The following is a 20,046-nucleotide window of genomic DNA, read 5'->3' as shown; positions in this document are numbered from 1 at the left end:
GCTGGAAGTAGACTGTTCATATGGATTCAGAATCGTTGGAATAGGTTTTATTTCAACTCTTATCTCTATAGAATAACTGTAAGCCGTATATCGTTTCCCTACAGGCCTAAAAGCGAGTCGTGGATCATCATTTGCCGAGGAAATCCTGTCTGTGAATATTACGTGATCCCAGTTACAACTAATGGGTATCTGTCAATTGCTTCTTACGTACGGCTTGATAAGCCTTAAGACCAGAATCTTTGTGTGAGAGGAGCCTGATGAGTGTACATCCAAGGGGGAAGGAATGCCATCCCTAAAATCCTGATGCAAAAAACAAAAAGACACGTAGTTACCCTCTTCCGTCAACCGTGGTACACTCCACATACATGAAATACATATCAGCCGAAAGCTTCATTCTTCAGAAGCACATTCATACCAAAATTACCTTCTGAGCTTAATTAGGGGGTAAACTATTGAAGTTTAAATTGAGTCACATTAATGGGCGACCAGGATGTGACTATTTCACAACATCAGACGGCTCAATGGCCGAACTCTGTAAGGATGCTTTTCCTGACATATGGTCATATAAACTTTTTTGCTTATCTACCCATAAGGAATGCTGCCTAGAAATTTTGCCGTGCCTTTTTTGTTACACCCTGTATATGGAGAATATAACAGACAGTTTTAACATCAGTAAATTTGACATGTGTTGTCCTTTTCATATCGTTTTATCCTTTCAGCAAGCGACTTAAAGCATAATATACACTACCGCCCGCTGTTCTGTTCCTTAACCAGCCCGGCGGGAGCTCATGTGGTTCGGATTCCACGTTAACCAGTAGATCCCGGCTTATACAGCCTTACTGTTGGAAGGGACGTTAAACTTAAAATCAACTCAACTGTTCCTTAACCAGAGGGGCCGTCGTTTGAGATTTTTTCAAGATTTTAAAACATGACCGCTTCAATGTAAAGACACAGGGAGAGAGTAAACCTCAAACAACCCCGTTACCAATAGTAGGATATAACTACCAGAAACCGTTCTTGTTCGAAAAGTCTCTTTGGCACCTCAAACGGAGAACTATTAAAAGCAACTAGTTTACCCTTCTTTAAAGCAAGGGGATACTGATACAAACATTGAGGCGAATTCAAGTCAAAATATACGGTATGGAAAACCTGCAAATTACTGCTATGGAAACCCTCATAAAGCGTTTGAAGTTCGTCGTAAAAAGTACTTGCAGAATGTCAGTTTCATATGTTTTCAGACAAAAATGACGATTAATCGTTAGCGATTATTTTTCAACGTTTATCAATTAAAATTAACTCCTGTAAAATTTAATTCAATTAACAAAAACTTAGCTGATTAATTAATTAATTTATTCATTCAAGAAAATTCACCCAAAACAACATCCTATGACGTCATACTACGTGATCTAGTCATAGGACGTCTCTCAGCCAATCAGACAAAAGTGCGATCAAATCATGCTAGTAGTATTAAGAAGATACTCGAACAGTGAAAAGCCGGACCGGTGGCATGGCAGTGTAATCCAGCTCTCTTGTAAACTAGATAGTGTTGTGGAGAATAGCCTATATTGTCAGGGTTGATCTTTAATGATTGTGTATGCGACTGCCAACTTAACTTTATTCAAGCTCCGATCGTAGTTCAGACCCCACGTTCATAATAGGTCTCGTTCTTTATAACCTCAGTGCTGTATAAAGATAAAAACACAAAAACTCAAACTCGGATAAAAGAAGACGAATTAGTATTTCAATTTCACACTCTTCAGTTTGAGGAATTTTAATATATAAAAAAGAAACTCGGACAATATACAAGGATTAGATGTAAAATTGAAATGTGCGAGCGTGCATTGTGCCCCAAAGCAGAACAAAAGACGACGGTGTGACAATGTCGCAGAAAGAAAATGCGGGCTGCAGAAAGATAGGCTAAACTCTAGATGAAAATTACTACCTCAGAAAGATTGTCTACTCTGTAAAGAAAAATTACGGTTGAAGAAAGATTTTCTTCTCCGTAAATAAAACACGATTCAGAACAATTCAACATTTGATAGTCATGATAATATACTGATAAACCTGAATGGTGCAAAAAGGAAGAGTAAGCACACGTACATTCGCCAATATGAGTGCTACAGTGCTTGCAGCCGAGTTGAGATCCTAGCAGACAGCTGTCCGGTGGCAGGATGCTTGCTGAGCCATTGAGCATTGTTTGGTAGCGCTGCCGTCGTGGTTAAACATGATTGTGATACTTAAAAGATGGCTACCTAAGGATGATTTCTGAAATTGGGGATCTTATGACTTACTGCACTACAGCCAGTGATTTTTTGTTTGAAGAGATTGGCATAACTGGTATGTTGGCTTACATCCAGATAAATGGACCACCTGCATCTACAAGTAAAACAGGAAATTTTGGGAACGGATTTATGTCAGAAATATGGTAGTTAATACAACAACCATTTCAAGCCTATTTCTGGATACAAATTAATGTCTCGAGAAGTGACATTCAAAGTTCTAAGAAGGATTCAAGGAGACTTAACTGATTCATCGCAATGTTTTAAGATGTTAAAAAAAGTAAGTACCTATAATTTGTTTTGAGTAAATATATGGGGGATTTTTTGATTGGTTACTTATTCAGTTATTATACAACTCTATAAGTTTCCTGCATATTCCTCCATAAACAAAAAGCCTATAAGTAAGGAAAAAAAACTCAGAGAAATAGAAATGTACAACTTTTTTGATTTTATGCGCTTCAAAATTTTGTTATAATTTTATCACACCATTACTAAAATGCTTCCAGAAAGTTTATGGATTTTTCGTAAGTCGTCACAGAAAGTTGAAAAAGGTTCTGCTTTGAAAGTTATCACATACAAAGCTTAATTAAAGTAATTTGAAAGTCTTGTGCTAATTTGAACAGAAAGAAGGGGACATATCTTCAATCCGATAACCTATCAACACACTTTTATCCGACATGTGTGTGGGATAAAAGCGATCTCAACCATCTAATTTGAAAATCATCAATAGCATGACCCTATCAATGTTTATTCCTTCTATTTCAAACATTTTAGGAGAAATCAATTCTAATGTTTGGGACAGTTGTCCGAGTACTGTTGTTCAGGTACTTATTTAATTATAACTCTCTCGCTCTATGAAACTATGTACAAAACGACCACTATGAAAGTGTAAAGTTTGACTCTTGCAGCTCAAACCAATGTGAATTAATGAAATCACGAAAAGGTGTTGCTAATGCTAACAGTTGGAACAGTGTCTCGCCCACCATTCCTCAAGAACACAACAGTTGCAACCAGTGCTTGAAAAATTTTCTTCTGATTTAGGCGCAGGTTCTGAAAACCAGACGTCACAATGCTAATACAAATCCAATTTGATACATAGATCTACATGTTGTTACCATAAATTATCTAAACATCAGACTCGCATTTCCAGTCGCCGCGGCGACCTGGCGCGAGAGATTTGTCGAGCCCTGGTTGCAACTCTTGCTTGAATGATTCCCCGTATAACTATTATCAACGTGCAAAGTTTGGCCATTCTATCGGACATCCCTGCTAGCACCCATCTCCAAAAATCCGTACCTAACAGAGACTTTAGCAATTTTAAGATAACATGCATGTCAGTTTCCAAATATTCCAAAGCCACATTTAATTCTTCCTGGTGGTTAAATATTTTTTTAATCATGGATTCGGGAAGTATCAGGTGATAAATTTTCTGCTCGCTGGAACATTTTCCGGAGGATCTTTTAGCTGAGTAACATGGGACGGCAAACGGTGCAAGTCACATGAAAGGTACAAAAAGGCATATGCGGATGACTGCGTCCATGTTAACATTAGGAAGAGTTAGTGCCTTTGTGACTTATGAAAACATGCCAGTATCTTCTTTCTTGGAGTGTAACGCTATTTGTATCTAATCTATATTGACTAAAGGATTTCTAGTGATTTTGCGTGCTCAAATGTGGATTCTACGATGCAATTGGGTACAAGTTCGCTGACGAAACAAGTAGTTTATAGAGATTCGTAATAATAATTACAAAAGCAGAATTACTGTAGTATATTCAAAGTGTATACAACAATGCTCACTGCTTTTAAAGATGTTAAAGTATGGAAGTTATGTTCCCAGATAGTAAGATTGTGACGAAAATGCTGCTTCAACGCGACAAAATACCATACTCTTTCACTTATGGGTTATCACCATACTTTAGAAGTGAACTAATTCAGTTGTTAAAGGAGACATAAATGTGCGATTGTGGAGTATCGTGAAAGGGCAAGTGTGCATGCCTTATTTGACATTGGCGAGTTTAGGGAATTTTGTAACTTTTTATCTTTTAATCGCTTTGGATGGAGCGTTTAAGGCTACAGTTGAGGCAAGAAACTGGAGTATCGTTGAATATCTGAGGTCTCTGCATAACTAATTTAAGGATTTCGCAGTTCGTCGTGACCTCTAGAGACCCATAAAATCTTCCAGTGAAATTTCTTTCTGTATTAGCTTGAAGATAATAGTGTTTCTCAATGAGCCATTGACATTTCTTTCTTCTGTTATATATCAAGTTATTAGGAAGAATGTAAAATGCTTATTCCTAAACTTCCATTTTTCATATTCAGGGTGTATATTCAAGGTGTTAGAAGGAATAAGAAATTTTTTCCAGCTTTTGAAGCTGTTAGGTACGTTGGAACAATATAAAAGGCTTATTCGTAAACTTCAGAAAGAGAAGTTTTCCTTACTGAATTTCAGACTAACAATACCTTATCGGACATGTTAAGAAATGTGGTGGAAAAGTTTTTAAAACCAGAAGTTTTTAGTTCTTCAAGATCATGTATACCAGGCCTGTCCATGAATTGGCTCTCGGAGCCGAAGCGTGAGCGAGCACGAGCGGAGACAAGAACAGGTGAGCACAGGTGCTGGTAGCGTCGCCCCTTCCACTGCATCCGATAAGTGTTGCCAACCACACATGATGGCAAAAAACCTACGGCCAGGCCTGGTCAGAAATTCGCACGATGTTGAAGCATTGAGCAGACGCAAGCGTGAAATGTGCAGGTGTGCTCTCCCCCTCCCCATTTCGAAAGCAGTGACGCGAAAACACTACAGGAAATAAAATTGGCACGTTTTTTGGTCGAGGAAGACGCATGATAGAGGTTACAGTTAGCGTTGAAGTAACTAACAAATGAAAGAAAGAAAGAAACTAATATTAAACATGTCAGCTTACAGACGTAAAAACGACTGCAAAAATCGGAAACGAATTGTTTCAAACCTTTTTAGCTTGCTTACACAATTCGTGACGTTGTATTACATTAGCACTCGGTCTGTAACTTGTCACTCGCTTCACGTTTGCTAAATTGTAAACGCCTTTCGTTGCTAGATTGATAGCAGAACGATGGGAGATTGAAAATAATAATAATAAGAAGAAGAAGAAGATCGTGTTCGAAATATGCATAATACCTGCTTGAGTTCTGCCGTAAATTGCACTGGATGCTAATGTAGACAAAGAAACAGAGATGAGGAACAATTCGAAAATCAGATTATTTGAGTAGATTTTATTCGAAAATATATTATTCAATTAGAAATCATCCAAATAGTCTATACTTATTAGATTTCCGTAGCTACAAAATATAAACATTGTAATAGCTTTTATAACTTACCACAGAAATCCGAGATCGTAGACAAAGGTCCCAAAAGAAAAACACTTGTTGCACATTCCCAAAAGTTCGAAAAATGCAATCACATTTGCCGAAGCGTACTCAAGTATCTTAACGCCACAAGAGACAAATGACTGACAGTAGCAAATCAAAACACTTTACACTAAATGGCAATCAGTTACCATACATACTTGTTTTTATTTGGTAAGCTAGTGATTGCCGCCAAGGTTGACAACACTTCCGCTCCTCTAAGGACGAAACCCGAAGATGCACGAAGTACGAACAACGGTATTTGCACGTAGAATGCTCGTGAGCGTTCACGAGGAGAGTTTCCACTATCTGCTCGCCGTGGCCAGGGCTGATGTATACGAATTGATGAAGTAAATGAAAAATTTTCTTTCTGTGAAAAGCGTTGATATTTGTTTTTGCTACACATACTGCCGATGTGCTCTTTTTAAGAAATGTCAACCAATAACAGATTTGGACATTTTAGATTTTCGCCGAAATTGCAGAAAATGTCTACAGAAATTTGTTTCTTAATTACTCGAGAAGCCACTTTTAAGTAATAAATGACTAGATCTCTTTCGAATTTGAATCTTAATGTTTCTGCAGGATCTGATGTTAGAGTGAGTCGCATAAAGGTTCTTTTAGTTGAACCAGTTTAAAATAGTTGATTAGATGGTAATATGGCAGATGAAGTTGTGAGGCAGTTCAGAGAGTTTTGTTCGAATCCAAATTGCAAAACAATTAAATGTCAGTATTCTAGAACTAGTCAGTGTTTGAATGACTTTTGGCTAAATAATATGTATACTTCAGACGGAATGATTTAAAATATATTGTTAAATTAGTCTTGATTTCTCTGATAAAATTTCAAATTTAGAAAGAGAATTTTCAATTAATGCTGACCGTGTAGAAAAGAATGAACTCTAGTAGCACGAGACTTGTATAGGTACAGTAGCTTCTTATGGTGACCTTGAGAAACATTCTATAAGGAAATCCATGCATTATGCACGAAATGCTCGTACTCGTTTTGCAGAAACATGGAATCAACGGAAAAGGAAAAGAAACAAAAAGAATTTGAAGACAGGAAAGTAAAGATCATTCCGAACGAGCTTCAAGCAAAAAGGACTAAAATAATGGAAGAAATACATAATATTTATGAGGAAATAAAGCGTTTGGAAAAGTGAAATGAATCACATAATACTATTGATTCTTTTTTCTAAATATATGTCCATAATATTGAATAGCCAGTTTTATGTACAGATATCCACCTTTTTCAGTGAGTCTCACTGTGACTTTTTTCTTTCATTTGTGACAAAGCTGTCATCATGTGACTAACATTACAAATTGAAGTTTCAAGGAAGATTTTAATTTTTTGCTTTGTGCAGGAATTTCTCTATAATTTCATATAATAAAATACGTTGTATTTGTTTTTATACCGTATTATTCATTGTTCTAGATGATTGGGGCAAAATATTGTGTATCATTGTTGTCATGTCTTGTTGATATTTGTTTTTCATGAGCACGGGGATGTCTGTGGCTAATTACATACTAGGGACATTTGGAAAAAAAATAAATAAAAATGTTCCGGAAAACCGAGAAAAGTCGGAATTGTTTCCTGCAAATTTTATCGCCACACTTTGAATGACACATGCTTGGTCACGTTTGCTTGCTTACAACCTTCAAACTCGTTAGAGTTTCACAATACCGCTGTGCGTTGACAGTTCTTCCTTTAAGGAACTCTAGAACTCTCTCATGTCCCAGAAAATGGTGAGGAGTTTACCCGCCGATGGAACTATGTTGACCTTTCGAACTAGTGAACTAGGATGCTGAATTCATCATCGAAGAGTCCGTCGTTCGATTCTTGTGGATGTCACATTTATTTTTTTTTTCCAAGAAGATTTGAACTCACGTAGTCTCAAGCTTCTTTGAAGCAATTTGTAAACCTTTTTTTTTGGTTCATTAAACTAGATGCAATGGCAGAAGTCCTTTACCCTGCACATGTCTACACCTTATTCCTTGTCCTGCCTTTTTTTCCCCCTTACTTGCTACTTTTTCACATTTCACATCGTGTCATTTGTCAGCTATATTTTGTTTTGTCTCTTTGTTGATTCAATATTTTGATATTGACTAACATGCCAGATTATGCTCTTTCTACTGAGTGAAGGGATTTATATTCGCAAACATAAACATTATTTTATTGTGGAAATACTTATTTTCTACTTTATCAGCTATATTGGTAAGTTCACGTTGGACGATGTCACCTCCTGTGAGGTCGATTGAGGGTAATGCTTGTGGTACTGAACTTTGGAGGTTTTTGTCCTAAACCTTCTAGAACTTTGGAGGTTTTTGTCCTAAACCTTCTAAAACCTTCGATTTACGTCAAGATAACGTGATTGTGGCTGTTCCCGAACATTTGAAGTTTGTTACCTTTTTTGGATAAGAGAAAAAAGGGGGTTGGGTTTTGTAAAACCAGCCTTTGAATAAAACCACGAACACCGAGTTTGTCGAAGAAGTGTGAATAAGATTTTGACGGAGAAACATCGTTAGACGACAGATCATGGAGCTACTTCGATACTTGAAGGTATTGTAATCAGCTGACATATTGAAGGGACTTTACATTACAAACCATTACATTTTACAGACCTAAGACTCTAGTTCACCTACCCAAATTCTGCTGCATCTTTTAAAATATGTATTTTGTGTATTTCATTTATAATTACAATATTAGCTCTGTTAAAGCTACATCCCGAATTTAGTATTCTTGCATTTTCATGAATATATATACAATTTAATTATTCATATTTCCAGTTTTTCATAAAAGCTGGTGGTAAAAACAACATCCCCAATCTGTTGGTCAACGATTTTCTTACATTTTCTAGGTTGCCTTCAGTTGTACGTGTACGTGTAATGCAGTAGATACTATAAGGAGAGGGAATCCAGTTGACTTGTGTTCAGGAGACAACTGGTGAGGCATCCAGCACACTAAGTTATTTTGACATTGCAGAACATAGTGAATGCTTGCACATGCTTGGGTTTGTCCAATGTTCAGCTTCCCATCAATTTCATCGATAGTCAACCTCCTGTTCACTTGAATAAGTTCATTCAGCATTCTTCTCACTATGGATATCAATAGCCTCCCTACACGATTCTCGTCACGGACACTTTCACGCCCACGTGCAAACTGCCAGCAACACTCAGGACCACCATAAACCTTGTACAGGCCGTCTTTGGATTTCTGGACATAGCTTTATACGTGCCCATCCTGTGCATAATTAGAACATACCACCATGGTCGGACACGCTTTGTCCTGTAGGTGTTATTTCCTCAATCCATTAAACCGTCACCATCTATTAAAAAAGCTATTATATATTACAACTTTAAGAACATTAAACACCATCCTGTGCACACTGGACTATCCTTTGTACATGCCTTTCTCCTGGTATTTATGAACGAGTTATTCTGTTCTATTTTAGCAGAAAATAGTGTTTCTCTGCTATTTTCTCTAAGTAGACACCCAAGAGAATTTCAACATTATAACTTATTTGTTTGTTTATTCTCCTCTCAGCTGCAACAAGATATTTCTTGTAACTCACAGCACAGAAATCGTTCTTCTGATTCATTTGACTATTTCGCTATAGAAATTAAGGAATGTCAACCTGTGAAAATTATTGGATTATATAAATATCGAATCAAAGGTTAATGCAATTAGAAATTGAGAATCTGTCGACATTAGTACTACCTAGCTTATTAATAATAGTACATATAATTTAAAACTCGACTGATATACCTTTTGGCGGATTGTACTTCCGTTTATTCTGCACATCATAAACTAATCGTTCTTGCTTTTATAGGAGTCTACTTATTCACTGCTACCTCAAACGATGCTGCTGACAAAGGAACAGAGTAAATGTAGGAATTTTGTAATGAAACCAGAGGATTAAACTATTTGAATATGCAGACTCGGAAAACAAGGTAGGAATTACAGTGTACTCCTTTTAAGTGTTTTCTAAGTGAAGTTAATATTATATCTAAAACGTAACTTCATGTTTATCATACCGTGTTTTTTTAAATTTGAACAAATATAGTTTCACTGTTTTTGAATTAAAGAATTTAATTATATCTTTGTCTGAAGATAATTGGAAATTAAATCGATTGTTCCTCTCTCTCTCCCATACGAGATCTGGTCCATACCTAACATAAACCGAAGAAAAATGAACTTCATTAAGAGGCTGAAAGCCAACCAAAGCAGCAGTTAAAATCGGTTGTTTGCTGGAATCAATAAAAATGTATAATATTCCAAATGACTGACGAGGAGGGGGCAAGAGAAAATTTAATGTAAATAAGAGAGAGAGTTCGTGATGAAGATACTTAAAGGAAAGGAATCTATCATGAGAAGGAAAAGGCCTAGATAGAAGATTAAATAGAATAGGAATCTCATGTCTCCTTTACATTTTGCGAATTGGATTTTCCTTTGACAGCCTTTCTAAATAAAGATCGTGATTCAGAGTGCTTGTTTTATGAGAGGAAGCTATCAACTGACTGCAATGGAGAACAATGAATCCGATGTTAAACATGTAAATTGTTGGCTCACAAAGAATGTAATGAGCCAGAAAGAACATTTGAATCTCTGACTTTCGTTAATAGACCAACGTGAGACAACGGAGGACTTGATTATTGCATTTGTGTCATTGTTTTCATGGGTTGATCTGTACATGTGCTACAACTTCAGTGTTTTGTTGCGTGAAGTTTTTATAGAGTAGACTAGCCTATCATGCTCACATATTTTTATTTATTACTCAGTCAGAAGAAATAAATGTTCAATCCGATTAGCTTGCGTTAAAAGTTGGCGTATATCCATGATTTTAATTTAGAGCTGGGACCGCGGTGACTCAGTGGTAGAGCGTTCATCTCTGGTGCATGGGTTCTTGGTTCGATCCCAGCTTGCACCAAGTGAGCTTTGGGATAGACAAACACCGTGTGCGTAGGTTTTCTCGGAGTTCTCCCACTTTTTTATTCCACCATTTCATTCATTTCTCATCATCGCCGTCTCCTTTAGGCTAGCCGGCATGTAAAACTTAAAGATAATGATGATGATGATTAACTTACATTGTTAGAGTTGAGTGTAGTTCACCTGAAATTAGTAACAGAATTGAGTAGAGTAACACGTTAGTTATTATTTAAATATTAATAGGAATTTGAAAATAAAAATAATTACTTTCAATTGTTTTTATTTTTATTATTTTATTTTAATGTTTAGAAACGTATGAACATTATTTTACTGATATATGATATTTGACTTTGAATACTTATAAATCCTTTGGCTTACCGTGAATTTAGTATTTTACGATCTCAGATATTGTTATTTATTTCAACTGAGTAAAAATAATATAAATTTCATTCATTTATTTAGCCTTTCCCGCTAGTCTAATGGCTAAATAAAACAGTGCACTGTCTCCCAGGTTAGATTCCACATGGGGAAGCATTGAACACATTACGATGATTCGAATTCCACCGTAAACTGGAGGTCAACTCTGATATCGCTTCAGTATTGAGAAGGGACGCTAAACATCAATTCATTCTTTTGTTTGTTTACTTTTGAACTTTTTTAGTTAACCTGTATAAAGTTTTAAGTCACTAATTTTCTGTACTTACAACATAATTTCATACAGGGTCTAGCTTTGGAGGTTTCTTTTTTGTCTGGAGCAACAAATTTGTATACTTCTACAAATTTGGACATTCTGGATTTGGAAAAAGAAATCCGATTTGAGAAAAATCTAGTTTTTTTAACAAATTCCGGATTTTAAAATTTCCGATTGCGGAAAGTAAATTTTCCGGAATCCCAATTTTTTGGCCATGTCTATTAGCTTCCAATTCCTCAGACGGAAGATTACATTTTTAATTTATCGTCCATCTATCGATCTGTGAACAAAATAGCTCAATAACCACTGGAGATATTTTGTTTATGTATATCATTTGCATCTTCCACGCATCCTACAAGTATTGTACGGTTACATGGAACCAACCTGGCTAATAATCCCTGTACATTTATGTGCTATCTACGTCGTCTACCGAGCTACGTTACATGCACTTGTAGAATACATTTTTCTTGACATGTTACATGTTTTCCTAACTTTGTACGGATACTATACATGGCACATTTTTAGTTCCTGGCTCTCGCATGTCAACATGCAAATTACATGCTAACCTTTACGATCTTTAGCAGGTACTTTCCAGGAGTTGTACGTGTGCATGTTATGTACCTGTACATACAGGTGAAAACTTGTATGCCACTTGCATTTTACATTCAGGTGCCCGCTAGGTAACTGACGCATGGAATCCACCTGCATCATTCTGCTGTACATGTTAGTTGCGTCTGCGTGTGCCAAGTATATTATATGCACCTATAGAGTGCATTTTCCTTAGGTGCATGTACGTTACTTGTTTCCTTTATATGTACAAGCACGTGTCATTGAGTGTTTATGAACCTTTGACATTGAAAATGTTTCACGCATGTCTCACATGTATTCCACCTCTGGTAAATTCACCTGTAAGTGACTGTTACGTGATAAAGGTGTACAGCGTACAAGAGAATAAAAATTTATATTTAGAAATGTCTATAAAAGCACAATTCTCTAAGTTGCCTCAACATGGTTGCAAAACTTTGTTTTATCCGACATCTAAAGAAGGAGAAAGCCAAACCAGTGCTGAAGATCACTGCCAGTAAGAGAAAATAGAAATCAAGAAGAGAGTGTGGACGCTACATTATAGCATTTTTGACCTGTGAAACAACATAAAACTTGTGAGGCTTTAGTGAAACTATACACATGACCGACAATCTGTGTATACTGAAAGTAAGCAGTGGATGTCCAGTGGGTATAGTCAACCATGCCATCTGGTGCTTATCTTGCTGGTATTGTATTCGATGCAGAACAGCAAGCCAAAAGAAGATGCTATGTATAACAAGAGAATTATTCGAAGTGTAAATACCGTTGACACCAAGAGGTGGATCCCAACTACAGATGGACATTAGCCGAAACAGAGATGGAATACATCGGGAAAACAACTAAGATGCAACAGTGACTCTGCCATAGTGTAGTTCAGTGATTAGTATTGCCATCAGGTCTTGCATATACTTCTCTCGCTCTCTCTCTCTCTCTGCGAAGTAAAGAAATTGAAGAAAAGGAGGGAAAAAACAGAACAACTGAAGGTAGAAGAAGATGCTGGGAATGCCTGAAATAATGAGTTCTTAATCATAAGGAATTATCCTTGAATCTTAAACAATTAGTTAATTTATAACTAACTAATTGAAGAAAAAACAAAATGAAAATGATAATGTATTTAAACTATTTTAAATTCTCAATGTAAAGCAAGAAAACCAAAATTGTAAACAAACCCAAGGTCAGGGATTTTTCCAATTGATTCTGGAATCACAGGAAAAGCTGAGGAATTGCACCATATGTTGTCACCCCAAGGTACTCCCCCCAGCGGAAATAGGAAGTGTGTAGGTAGCAAAGTGACACGCACACTCCGGAAAGCCGAGGTGACGAGCGAAATCAAGAACCGAACCTGAAGTTCAGTCTGTCTACGAACTTTGTTGAGTGCTTCATGTTGAACTTTCACTCGTATAGTAGTAGTAGTAGTTAAAAAAAAAAAAATATGTAATTTTCTGACTCGCGGTAACAGACAGGGGAGATGCTCTGTGGAAACCCTCAGTCGATGCATAGCTTTGCTTTCCGTCAAGTCGTATTGCCAGGCTCCGGTGAACATTCACAATCAGCGACAAGCCGTAAGCATCCATGATTTTAATTTTATTCAGCATTGGCAATGGAGCGAGCCAGAGCCGCCAAACAGGGCGAGGCTGGTCTAAGCATAGTTGCATTCATACAGAATAACATCGACTCGGATTTGTAAATTTTTAAAGAAGATGAATGCACTACCACTGATCACTTCTTATTGAGAACTTTAAAATTTTCTTTGCTAAATTTTACTTGAGTTACAATTTCGTTTGCCATATCATATCATTTTCACATATAGTAATCGGAACTTAGAATATAACGAGACAAAATGATCTGAACAGAATTTGCAATTGTATTTGATAGTCAGTCGTATAGGAATTAACGCTGGACATATGAAAGAGTGCTAGAATTTTAATAGAAACTCAATAATGTGATCAGATTTAACATAGCTAATACATTTAAAGTTATAATCACATGAAACCCAGATTACTTCTTACAAAATGCGTTCAATGTGCTGACTGTGTTGCGCTATGCATGTTTACAGACATGTCTCCCAAGCTGTAATACAGAGCAATATGTCAGGTGTAATTTGTGTACATGCATCCCGCATAGGTTGTTCCAAATGATCCCGATCCCTGATTCTTTTCGCCATACACCATTGCTTTTAGGTGATACGACAAGTAAAAGTCCAGTGGCGATAAATTAGGTGATCTGGCAGACCATTCCACTGGTCCACGTTAACCAATCCATGGACCAGGAAATTCTCATCCAGATACTGACGAACTTGTAGTCCATAATGAGGTGGTGTCTCATCATGTTGGTAAAATAATAGAAAGCTGTCACCCTGGGCGACACTACAGGAAGAATGAGTTTTTCTAACATGTCCAAGTAATACTCTATAGTTAATTCTTTTCCGACTGAATATTTTTCTTACTATAGTTTGATATGTTCTGTTTTCTTCTGTTTTTCCTTATACATCAACGATTTACCTGAACACATCACCCACTGTAAATATCACTTATATGCAGATGATATACAATGCTATTTAACCACCGCGATTGATCACGTAAACAGTGACTTTGAAAGTATCTGCACATGGCCACGTAACAATGGATTGCAAGTAAACCCAACCAAATCAAAATTTATCATGCTTGGTTCTCATAAACTACTCTCCACAATCAATATTACAAGCCTACCGAATGTTCTTGTAAATAACGTAGCCATTCCTGTAAGCAATAGCGTCAATAGCATAGGACTCCAGATCGATAAATTCTTAAATTGGACAGACCATATTAATAGAGTATGCAAGAAAGCTTATGGCTCCCTTCATTCTCTTCAGCGTTTAAAAAATCTTCCGGAATCCATTAAAGCGTCCCTGGTTCAATCATTGGTGATCTCTCATTTAGATTATTGTGTTGCAGCAAATGTTGACTTCACCGAAGATCTGGCAAAACATTTACAGCGCATTCAGAATGCCTGCGTTCGCTTCATATTTAATAAAAAGGACTTCGACCATATCTGTCATTGTTATCAACAACTAGGGTGGTGCAATCTAAGCACCCACCGCCGCATTCATTCTCTAACATTTTTATATAAAATAATTAATTGTAAAAAACCTACTTATCTATCCTCTAAATTTAAATTTCTCGACGATACTCACCCACTAAATACCCGTTTTAAAGGATACAACACTCGCCATTCAAACGCACAAATCTAATTTCTTTTCCAAATCTTGCACACTATTTGCCACCAAAGCTTGGAATGACATCCCTGAAAGCATCAGAAACTCTGGCTCAGACTTTTAAACGTCAACTTAAAGACTATCTTTCTAATTAAGGTCTTCAGTAAACAAACAAACAAACAAACAAACAAACAAAAAAAAGTTCTTACACACGAAACTATTCCTTGCGTTACCATGCAGTCGTTCGTTTTTCTTTTTTTCTCTCTTTCTATTTCTTCTTACTTTATTTTCTATTCCTTTCTGATACATGTGTATGTACATATTTATCACTTAAGTAAGTTCATCATTTTATCTATACATAGTTAATCAAAGGAATATATTTTATATGTTATATATAATCAAGATTGATTTCTGTTTCTCTCTCCTTGTAAAGTTTAACTTGTCTTCAGCATTGTCGCTTGTTTATTTTATATGTAATAAGTTTCATTTTCACTTTTCATGCTTTAGTGTCCCCAGATCCCTGCTCACATCAAAATCTTCCCTATAGCAAGCATTTTACACGGATCTGTTCACATGGGGTTATGTGGAGACCGGCAGCATAGATTTTGTTTGTTTACAGGCCTCGCGGCACGAGTAAACTCTATACAAAGGTGAGACAGAGTAAAGAGAAGCACGAAGGTCAACTCTATTTTCAAAATCTGGGGGTGGAAGATGGTTTATGCTTGGCCTTTCCGCGTGGAAAAGATGTGGTATCAAGGGTTGCCAGCACGGTGAAGTTGATTTACAGTACATCTACCTTCTAAATTGCACCCGAAGAAATTACCAATCGGGAACCGCAATCATATTTTCGAATAGTGAGCTACTGTTTTTTGCGTAGAATGTTCTTTATTTATGTAATTCAGAAACTATGCATGACTGAAGTAAGTGAACATACTCATTGAATCAAAGTGTTGAAAAATAAATAATTCGGCACACAAAATCTCATGCCACTGATTTCCAACGATGGCAAGCTTGCAGAGAAGGTTTTCAGAGGGACACGCGATTAGAAATTTAGTAGTTGTTTGCTGTCAGTTCAACATTTTAGTGCTTGTGGTGTGTCGGGTGTGGAATTGTTATTCTATTTGGTGTTTTATTTCTTCGTGTTTTTGTTATTGCTGTTAATCGTTGATTAGTTGTTATTTATATATATATATATATATATATATATATATATATATATATATATATATATATATATTATCGTGGTGATTTTCTTGAGGAGTTTCCGTGTCTTACGAATTATCGCAAGAACATGGGAAAGAAAGGCAAAACAATACACAGTGAAGGGAGAGAAATTAGTAGTAGTTATAGACTTATAACCAAGAATCTAAAAGCAAGCAATGTATTGTCCCTATCACTCGTGCCAACAAACGTGCAGCAATTGGGACAGGTATTTCGGTGTCTGCAATTATTAAGATCCGGAAAGAATAAGATGAAAGAAATGCGCGGTCACCGCAGTGGAAACTGTTATCTCCTGAAAACATAGGAAAAGAACTCCTAACAGAAGTGTACATGTCGATGACTTTGATCGATGTATTATTAGAAGAATTGTTAATGATATGTACTTAGTTCAAAAGGTGGTACCCTCATGTAACAAGCTGTTGCCTGTTTTGAAAGAGAAGATTCACTTCCGTGGAAAGCCACTTCGTTAAGAAAAGTTCTTAAAGAAATGGGATTTAGGTGGAAAACTTGCGCCAACAAACGAAAATTGCTTATTGAAAGGCCTGATATTGTAGCTTGGAGAAGTAAGTATTTACAGTCTGTAAAGAAGGCTTGTGAGGAAAAAAGGGCGATAATATATGTAGATGAAACTGCTGTAGATAGTAATATTACATATTCGCGATGTTGGCAAAATGATGACGTAGCAGGAGTATATTCTAACAGTGGCAATAAAAGTAGACTCATTGTAGTGCAATCTGGAAGTACGGAGGGATTTGTGCCTAATGCACAGTTAATTTATAAAGCAGGTAGTTCCACTGGTGACTATCACGGGCAAATGAATAGTGAGAATTTTGAGAAGTGGGTACGGGAGAAGTTATTGCAAAACATTCCCCCTCAATCTGTTGTAATCTTGGACAATGCTCCATACCACAGCGTGCAATCACTGCGAATCCCAATAAATACTAGTTTAAAGTCAAATATGATTCAGTGGTTACAAACACAGAACCTTTCTTTTGATGAAAGCTTACGAAAGGCTGAACTGTTCCAAATTATTCAGGTGCACAAACCAAGGGAGAAAGTGTATCGTGTTGACAAACTTTTTGAAGAGCACGGTCAGTTAGTGTTACGGCTTCCACTGTATATGTGTGATCTGAATGCAATTGAAACGGCTTGGGCAAAAGTAAAGAGATTCATTAGGGACAACAACACAACGGGTTCGCTTTCAAGTGTGAAGAGACTAATATTCATTATTTATTGACTTTCGTTGATCTCCCACAAAATCATTTATTGTTTAAGACTTATCTTCGGTGTTGTGAGACTTTTCTTTTCTCTTCCTAATTACATAAAACTATTTCTTGTGTGTCGAAGAACGCTAGTTATTCGGATGTCTTAGTTATTGAAATTCATGTATGTCTGAGAATTTAGTCAACGTTTCTCTTCCGTAATTTTGTGCATTCGTAGTTAAATCGTGGAAGTGTTTGTTTATGTTATATAATGTATTATGCCAATGTGTATTTTATGTAATAAAGCTGAGAGAGCTCCTTTCCCAACTATCTGTCCATCTCTGACGTCATGAGTACCTGTTGAGACGAAAACATCTCATCTACACGTGCCTGGAGTCAGCAGGATTACCAGGAGATCTTTGTCTTTAAATACTCCCTCCATCCCGGAAACAGAGAGTCACACGGAGCCATTGGAGTCACACGGAGCCTTTGGAGTCGCTTAGAGACTTTGGAGTCGATTATCGAAGTTGGTCTCCAGAGCCTGTCGGGAGTCGGTACGGGGAGTGCACGGCAGTCAATAGGGCACTCCGAGAGCAACTTAGAAAACGAATCGAACAGTCTATAATTCGGTTTTCGACTTACAAAACATCGGACGAACAACAGGAGGAAGCCCAGCAGAGAAGATGAAGCTACAGGTACTGTGACGTCAGATTTCTTCCTTTCACTTCCTCACCTCTCACCTACCCTCACTCTCTCTCTCTCCAAAAAAGCTAAAATGCCCATTTTTATTTCTCTTAAAATCAGACGGGTGTCGTCCGGTCCCAGGACCTGTTCTACCTTTGAGAAACATCCCAAGAATCTCACTTTGACGACACGGCTTTCTTTGAAAATACTTTTCAAATTAAGCACCCGTAAAACAAGTAATACATTGCATGAATTGACAGAACGTGGAATAATGTCTTGTACACAAGAGGACTGGCGAGGTTTCTGCAGGCATGTAGAAGAATGTGAGCCGGAATATTGAGAAAAAGATGGATTGATGGAACAAGAAATAGAAAGAATAGTGATTTCGTGCACAGACAGTGAAACATCGGCGAGTTCTTCAGACTCAGATGACGATAGTAATGACTTCCAAGAGATATTAGCTGTTCCATTAGCGTAACACTGGTTAAGTAGAGTGGAATTATTTTTCTGAAAATTAATTTGAATTTGTTCTAGCGTAGTCAAGTAGATAATATTTCCAGGGTGCAGGGAGGCAAATATATTAGAACGTTGATTGTAACATCTGTATGCCAGTTGTAAGGCATAAGCGTCACAAACCGGCTGGAAGGCCGTGGTTCTCTAAAAATTGTAGCATCAGAAGTACAGTATTTTATTTATTATTCATGGTGGCGAGCGACCGGGAAAACCGGGAAAATCTGGAAAAATCAGGGAATTATGAAGTTCGGGAATAGTCAGGGAATTCTGTTAAGAGTCAGGGAAATTATCTAAAATCTAATGTTTTTGCAATGTAAATTTCTTTTGCTGGGAAAAGAAAAGCCTAAAAAGAGTCCTCCCTCTGTGTATCACTAACATGTATTTAATAACGCTTCTACCAGGTAATCTACTTGATAGAACTAGAGATATGCTTATAATGCAAAGGAGGAGGGGGAGCTAGAGGATTTTTCGATTTCTATCGAACTGTCCACCTGATAGATCCGGTTCTATCAAAGTCATTTCGAATTCCACCGAGGTCCATGCTAATGGGCGCTTCAGAAAACATCCTCCGTCACGTCGCGTAGCACCCTTCCGCTATTCTCACTCGATTATGCCGTTACTGTACGTATCCGAATTGCAACTGATATTCTTTTGTTTTTATTGCTGTTTCTGACAGCAGCGAACAGGTGTGTCGCGGTCCGCGCCTAAAAGAGGCCTCCATTTTACATATTTGCTCAAATCATTACTTTTGAAGTACTTTCAAAACATTTTTAAAGGTACCGATAAAAATTATCTCTCTATGGGCCAGTCCGACCACCACTTGTTATCTCTCCACAACCTGATATAATTACGCGATGCAACCACTGACCACAGTATTAGTGTGTAACTTGTGTGTAAAGTGAGAGTTACTGCCGCGTAATCTTTCTAACTTATTAGGCGGATAAAGTTATCTACACATTGTAGGGCTGGCCCTATAAATAACCCATTCCTTAAGGATATTTGGAATCAAACCAGTATTTATAACTGTTATCTAGTCATCTTACTCCCACCGTTTACTAATTACATTCGTTTTACATTGCTTGTCATTTTAAATAAAAACAATAATGAATATATCAAACCGTTCCTGCTGAATTAGGTCAGCCCAAACGTTGGATACGGACTAGTGATCTTCTGTTAATCGGACTATATCCGGTAGACTGTTCGGTAGAAATCGAAAAATTTCCTTTGCGAAACCTCCGTGATGAGCAATCGAATAACTTCGAACGTACCCTCTTGTTCGCTACGTAGCTTTCACTTGTTATTCAGCGGGACTGTTCCTTTGTTGTTTCGAGATGAGGTTGGTTAGTGTTTATTAGTTAAGTTTTCATCGAGTAGCA

General features: G+C 37.1%; 1 protein-coding gene across 5 annotated transcripts in view; it reads left to right on the top strand.

Annotated features, from left to right (window-relative positions):
• LOC145693379 (uncharacterized) overlaps positions 1-20,046 on the top strand; it is a 376,924-nt gene that overhangs the window by 19,064 nt on the left and 337,814 nt on the right. For all 5 annotated transcript variants that reach the window (XM_081769325.1, XM_081769321.1, XM_081769322.1 and 2 more), the window contains exon 2: positions 9,485-9,605. In XM_081769325.1, the coding sequence (XP_081625451.1) occupies positions 9,586-9,605 (20 nt within the window). In that variant the 5' untranslated portion in view covers positions 9,485-9,585. The remainder of the gene's footprint in view (positions 1-9,484; positions 9,606-20,046) is intronic.

The sequence above is a fragment of the Thermobia domestica genome, chromosome 8 (genome assembly GCF_964235325.1).
Source record: "Thermobia domestica chromosome 8, izTheDome1.hap1.1, whole genome shotgun sequence".
Taxonomy (NCBI): Eukaryota; Metazoa; Arthropoda; class Insecta; order Zygentoma; family Lepismatidae; genus Thermobia; species Thermobia domestica.
This window is presented reverse-complemented; position numbering and strand designations above follow the sequence as displayed.